Source organism: Chiloscyllium punctatum, chromosome 49 (genome assembly GCF_047496795.1).
Source record: "Chiloscyllium punctatum isolate Juve2018m chromosome 49, sChiPun1.3, whole genome shotgun sequence".
Lineage (NCBI taxonomy): Eukaryota > Metazoa > Chordata > Chondrichthyes > Orectolobiformes > Hemiscylliidae > Chiloscyllium > Chiloscyllium punctatum.
In genome coordinates this window covers 37,800,144-37,807,296 of record NC_092787.1, presented here as the reverse complement: position 1 = coordinate 37,807,296, position 7,153 = coordinate 37,800,144, and the positions used below count along the sequence as shown (strand labels likewise).

General features: G+C 44.8%; 1 protein-coding gene across 1 annotated transcript in view; it reads right to left on the bottom strand.

Annotated features, from left to right (window-relative positions):
* Positions 1 to 6,546: 6,546 nt before the first annotated feature.
* The window catches only part of ambp (alpha-1-microglobulin/bikunin precursor), a 43,347-nt gene continuing 42,740 nt past the window's right edge, over positions 6,547 to 7,153 (bottom strand). Inside the window, exon 10 of the mRNA XM_072566240.1 lies at positions 6,547 to 6,777. Within this exon, the coding sequence (XP_072422341.1) occupies positions 6,740 to 6,777 (38 nt within the window). The 3' untranslated portion in view covers positions 6,547 to 6,739. The remainder of the gene's footprint in view (positions 6,778 to 7,153) is intronic.

The following is a 7,153-nucleotide window of genomic DNA, read 5'->3' as shown; positions in this document are numbered from 1 at the left end:
TTGGCAGCTGAGAATGCATCAAGGGACACTTAGGAGGCACAGTGCTGGCTCATTGGTCTGGGGTATGATTCCCACTTTAGAGGGTGGCGTAAGTGCGAGGAGTGGGCAGCACGGTGGCACAGTGGTTAGCACTGCTGCCTCACTGCGCCAGAGACCAGGGTTCAATTCCCACCTCAGGTGACTGTCTGTGTGGAGTTTGCACATTCTCCCTGTGTCTGCGTGGGTTTCCTCTGGGTGCTCCGGTTTCCTCCCACAGTCCAAAGATGTGCAGGTCAGGTGAATTAGCCATGCTAAATTGCCCATAGTGTTAGGTAAGGGGTAAATGTAGGGGAATGGGTCTGGGTGGGTTGCACTTCCGCGGGTTGTTGTGGACTTACTGGGCCGAAGAGCCTGTTTCCACACTGTAAGTAAGTAATTTAATTTAATCTAGGTCCTGAATTCAAATCCCTGATGAGCTCTGGTGTTCTGCATCTGGTTCCATTTTATTTCAAGGTGAGTGGGGAAAGATTTAAGAAGGACCTGAGGGGCAATTTCTTCACACAGAGGGTGGTGCATATATGGGCTGTCAGAGAAAGAGGCCAAGGCAGGTACAATAGCAACATTTAAAAACAAAATTTGGATAGATGCATAGATGGGAAGGGTTGAGAGGGATATGGACCAAATGCAGGCCGTTAAAACTAGCTGAGTGGGCACCATGGTCAGCATGGACCAGTTTGGGCTGAAGGATCTGTTTCAATGCTGCATTACTCTATGACTCTATGACTTTATGACTGTCTAACTGGAGCTGTTATTTGGGCCACTGACTGGTGGGACAGGTCTTTTGGAGGAAACATACACAGATGTTTAACAAACTATAGAGTAGCAAGAGTGAGGCGCTGTAGCTACTCTCATTCAGACTGAGATAGTGATGGTGGGAAGGGCACAAATCAGGAAGGAGCAGATCCTGATGTTTCCCTCTGAAGGGAAGGAGGCATTGCTGGATCTAGAGAAGAAGGAGCATGTGTCCCTGTAGGAAAATTTAAGAAACTGTGATCATTGTAACATAAGAAACTACAATTGTGCATTTCAAAAGGCAATTGGTCAAGGATAGGGAGTGAAAATTTGCAGGTAAGAGTCCATGGGATCCAACGCAAGTTGGCAAATTGGATCCAATGTAATTGGAAGCCTGGGACCAGTGATGTACACAGGGATTGCTGTGGGGACCCTTGTTGTTTGTCATCTATCAAATTAACGAACCCGACATAAATGTAGAAGGTATAATTAGTAAGTTTGTTGATGACATGAAAGTTGATGGAAAGTTGATATTGAGGAGGACGGCTGATATTGATCAGCTGGAAAATTGGGTAGAACAATGGCAAGTGGAATTTAATCCTGGCAAATGCAAGATGATGCATTTTGGGAGGTTTCATAAGGGAAGGATATGCACAATGTGTGGTGGGTCCCGAGGGAGGACTGAGGAGCAAAGTTATAGATCCCTGAAGGTGTCAACACAAACAGATAGACAGATATTCCTGATGAAGGGCTTTTGCCTGAAACGTTGATTTTACTGCTCCTTGGATGCTGCCTGAACTGCTGTGCTCTTCCAGCACCAGTAATCCAGAATCTGGTTTCCAGCATCTGCAGTCATTGTTTTTACCGAGATAGACAGATGGACAGATAGGTAAAAACAAGGACTGCAGATGCTGGAAACCAGGGTCTAGATTAGAGTGGTGCTGAAAAAGTACAGCAGGTCTGGCAGCATCCAAGGAGCAGGAAAGATAGACAGATATTCAGACAGGCAGGTTGTTCACCTTCATCAGCAGGAGAGTAGAAAATATGAGCAGGAAATCTTGTTGTAACTTTATAAAACATTGATTAGGGCACTGATGGAATATTGTGTGCAGCTCCAGTTGTCACACTGTAGGCAGGGTGCAATTGAACAGGAGAGGATATAGAGGCAATTCACCAGGATTTTGCCTGAGTTGGAAAGTCATAGTCATGAAGAGAGACTGGATAGGCTGGGTTTGTTTTCCTTGGAGCAGGCAAAGACATGAGAACATCTGACTGAGATCAACAAAATGATGAGAGGCATAGACAGGATGAATCATGAGAACCTTTTCCCTATGTCAGAGGTGTCTAAGATAGGGGAGGTGAGGAGTGAGTAGTTTGGAGGGGATCTGAGGAAAAATGTTTTCATTCAGAGGGTGTTAGAAATATGGAATGTGCTGCTTGAAATGACAGTGGAGGTAGGTACTCTCACAATATTTAAGAAACTTCTGGATGAGCACTTAACATGGCAGGACACAGTAAGATGTGGACTAAGTGCAAGCAAATGAGATGAGTGTAGTTTGGTGTTTATTTGGGCAAGGCTGGAGGAGTGCATTGAGCTAGGATGCTTTTGCAGAGATCCAGCACTGACATGACCTGCTGAGTGGCCTCTATCTATGCTGAAACCATTTCTTGTTTCAGTGATTGCGGGTGTTGGAGAATGATGTGGGGCTTAGAGAGCAACCTAAAGGGGACAGCTCTCACAGGTATCTGCTGTCCTTGTCCTTCTCACTCGTATAGCTCATAGGTCATAGAAAATGTGACGCTACTGTTTGAAAAATCAGTTCGACAAACATTGGGGAATAATGGGCCGCTTAGCTTCACTTCTGTAATGGGGAAAATGATTCATAGAATTCCTACAAAGTGGGAACAGGCCAACAAGTCCACACTGGCCCTCTGAAGAGTATTCCAACCAGACCCATTCCCCTACCTTATTATTCTACATTTCCCCTGACCTATGCACCTAACCTACACATCCCTGAACACTATGGGCAATTTAGCATGGCCAAGCAAACTAACCTGCACATCTTTGGACTGCGGGAGGAAACCGGAGCACCAGGAGGAAACCCATATAGACAGTCACCCAAGGCTGGAATTGAACCTGGCATCGTGAGGCAGCAATGCTAACCACAGTGCTACCCTAGAATTTACTGCCCATCATTTTAAATAGAACTCCTATAGTGTGGAAACAGGCCATTTTGCCCAACAAGTCCACAACAACTCTACAAACAGCATCCCACCCAGACCCAACCCCCTACCCTATCCCTGTAACCTTGCATTTCCCCTGGTTAATGAACCTAGCCCACACATCCCTGGATAATGTGTACAGTTTAGCATGGCCAATCCATCTAACCTGGACATCTTTGGATTGTGGGTGGAGCCAGAGCACCCAGCTTGAATCTATTATCAAGGAAGAAATAGGAAGGGATCTAGATAGGAATTGTCCCATTGGACAGACACAGCATGGGTTCATGAAAGGCAGGTCATCCTTAACTAATTTATTGGAATGCTATAAAGACATTACCACTGGTGGACAATGGGGAACCAGTGGATGTTGTGTCTCCAGATTTCCAAAAGGCATTCCACAAAGTTTCGCACAAAAGGCTGCTGCATAAGATAAAGATGCACGGCATTATGAGAAATGTTCTGGCATGGATAGACGATTGGTTAACTAACAGGAAGCAAAAAGATGGGGGTAAATGAGTGCTTTTCTGGTTGGCAATCAGTGACTAGTGGTGTGCCTTAGGGACCAGTGTTGGGACTGCAATTATTCACAATTTACATAGATGATTGTGATTTGGATGCCATGTGTGGTGTGTCAAAGTTTGCGGTTAACACTAAGATGAGTGGTAGAGCAAAGTCTGCAGAGGACTGTGAAACTTTACACAAGGACATAAACAGTTTAAGTGAGTGGGCAAAGATCTAGCAGATGGAGTACAATGTTAATAAACGTGAAGTCATCCACATATTCGATAGGAATAACAGTAAAAAGGACTATTTATTTGAAAGGTAAAAAATTGCAGCATGTTGCTGTGTAGAGGGACCTGGGTGACCTTGTGCATAAATAAGAAGGTTTGTAGTACAACAGAAGGCTAAAGGGATTATGTTTAAAAGCAGAGAGGTAATGTTGCAGTTGTATAGGGTGTTGGTGAGGCCACACCTGGGGTAGTGTGTGCAGTTGTGGCCTCCTTACTTGAGAAAGGATGAACTGGCGCTGGAGGGGGTGCACAGGAGGTTCACTAGGTTGATTTTGGAGTTGAGGGGGTTGGCTTCTGAGGAGAGGCTGAGTAGACTGGGGTTATATTCATTGGAATTTAGAAGATTGAGGGGGGATCTTAGAGACACATATACAATTATGAAGGGAATATAGAGGAAAGAAGTAGAGAGGATATTTCCATTGGCTGGTAAAACTAGAACAAGAGGACATAGCCTCAGAATAAGGGGGAGCAGATTTAGGACCAAATTGAGGAGGAACTTCTTCACCCAGAGGGTTGTGACTCGATGGAATTCCCTACCCAGTGAAGTAGTTGAGGCTTTCTCATTGAATGTTTTTAAAGCTAAGGTAGACAATTTTTTGAACAATAAAGGAATTAAGGGTTATGTTGAAAGGGTGGGTAAATGGAGTTGAAGCCACCAAAAGATTAGCCATGATCTGATTGTATGGCAGAGCGGGCTCAAAGGGCCAGAGGGCCTACTCCTGCTCCTGGTTCTTATATCCTTATGTTTGGACGATGCTGTTGGAGGATCCTTGGCGAATTGGCTGCCACACACCAAGGAGATGACAGACACAATAAGGGAACAGGTGGAGAAAAGTGCTGTTTGAGGAGGAGAATCCTATTGAGATAGCTATGTCATTCAAATGGCTCAGTCACCTCTCCCTGCCTCGATCCATTCTGCTTCCACCCACTTTGCTCTAACCCATTCTGCTGGATGGTGTGGGGCTTCCTCTGTGTTGCTGCTAACGTCCTGACTCCTGCCTCCTGGACGGGCTTTGGGAAGTCAGGACATGTGTTACTCATTGCAGTGTTCCTTGTCCCTGACCTGCTGTTGTAACCTCTACATTTATGTGGTTGACCCACGGTAACTCCCAGGATACTTGGGTTTTCAGTGATGGTGATGCTACAGAATGAAAGGAAAAACACTGCAAACTCACCTTTGCTCATTGCTTGGCACTTGTGTGACCCAAATATTACTTGTCACTTGTCAGATCGAGCTTGGATATTGTGCAGGTCTTGATGCATTTGGACATAGACCATTTCATGTACCTGAGAGATTGTGAATGGTGCTGAACATCGAGCAATCATCAGTGAACATTCTCACTTCTGACCTTATGATGGAGGGAGGGTCATTGATGAAGCAGCTGAAGGTGATTGAACCTATGAGACTACACTGGGGAACTCTTGCAGAGATGTCCTGAAGCTAAGATGATGACCTCCAACAACCTCAAACATCTTCCTATATGCCAACAAATGGAGAATTTTTCCCTGATTTCCATTGACTCTGATTTTCCGAGGGCTCCTTTTTGCAACATTCGTCAGATGTGGCCTCGATGTCAAGGGCTGTCACTCTCACCTCCCCTCTGGGATTCAGCACTTTTGTCCATGTTTGAACCAAGGCTGTAATAAGGTCAGGAGCTGAGTGGACCTGGTGGAAACCAAACTAGGCATCACTGAGCAGGTTATTGCTGAGCAGGTGTTACTTTATCCTGCTTTTTATGATCAGGACACTTTTGGGCAATTTTCCACGTTGTCGAGTAGATGTCTGTGTTGTAGCTGTATTGGAACAGCTGGGTAAAGGAGTGGCAACTTTGGGAGCGCACGTCTTCAGTACGATTGCCAGAATGTTATCAGGACCCACAGCATTTACTGTGTCCAGCACCTCTAACTATTTCTTGACATCATGTGGAATGAAACCAATTGGCTGATACTAATGTCACTGACCTAGTTATCCAGGCTTATGCTTTGACTTTAAAGCTTCTCGTCCCATCATAGCAACAAAATTTCACTAACAAATTTGGAGTTAAAAACAAGCCTCATGAAATTATCATTGATTGTTGCAGAAGTCCATCTGGTTGAGCGATGTCCTTTCTAGAAGAAAATGCTGGGCTGAACTGGTTGGGTCATATCAGTTGAAATCTTGTAGAGGTCTAAATGATGTGGGGTTTGCTGAGAAATGTGCCAGAATTCCAGTTAAACAGTCAATGCTGCAACAGTCTAGGGAGGTATCCCAAAATTACCCTTTCAAGGGAAGAATAGACACCTTTTCTCAAATACCCACATTACATTTGGCCCAACAAGACAACACTGATCCTCTGAAAATTATCCCACCCAACCCTATTCCTCTACCATATTATTCAACATTTCCCCTGACTAATGCCCCTAACTTACACATCCCTGAACACAATGGGCAATTTATCATGCGCAATTCTCCTAACCTGTACATCTTTGGACTGTGGGAGGAAACCCACGCAGATACAGGGAGAATGTGTAAACTCCACACAGACAGTTACCTGAGGCTGGAATCGAACCCACAATCCCTGACGCTGTGAGGCAGCAGTGCTAACAACTGAGCCACCGTGCCGCCCGACATGAAGAGATCACACTTTGCTCTCAAAATCTCAAGCTCTTGTTGCTGGTAATGGTGATATAAGACATGTGGTGCCAAAATGAGAGTACCTGGGAATCCCTTGTATAGATCAGAATGTTGCACGTTGAACAATCCACACCCTGGAGACACGAGTATTTTCAATTACAGAATTTTATTGATCAATTAGTTTGAAAGCATGTCACAACACTGAGCTGGAATTTGGGTAAACTCCCTCCTCCTATCCTTTAGGATCAGGCCGTACAAAGTATCTGATGGATCACTCAAAGTCATCACTTTAATGATTATTTCCATCATTGCTCTCACTGTTTTCTTCTTTTACTTCCAGCTACACTTTCTTGGGAACAACCAGAAGCTCATCATCTTCTGCAAAAGAGAGTAGGGTCAGTGTCGTCACAGCTGGTTACAGATCTGTGCCACACAGTGTGACAGCAAGTGAAACTCTTAGGGAGGCCCTGTTCTTTTCACAATATTTACCCCCATGCTATGAACAGTTAAGAGCCTTCTGATTACTGTCTCTCTTATAGAGTCATAGAGATATACAGCATGGAAACAGACCCTTCAGTCCAACTTGTTCATGCCGACCAGATATCCCAACCCAATCTAGTCCCACCTGCCAGCACCTGACCCATATCCCTCTAAACCCTTCCTATTCATATACCCATCCAGATGCCTTTTAAATGTTGTAATTGTACCAGCCTCCACCACTTCCTCTGGCAGCTCATTCCATACACACTCCACC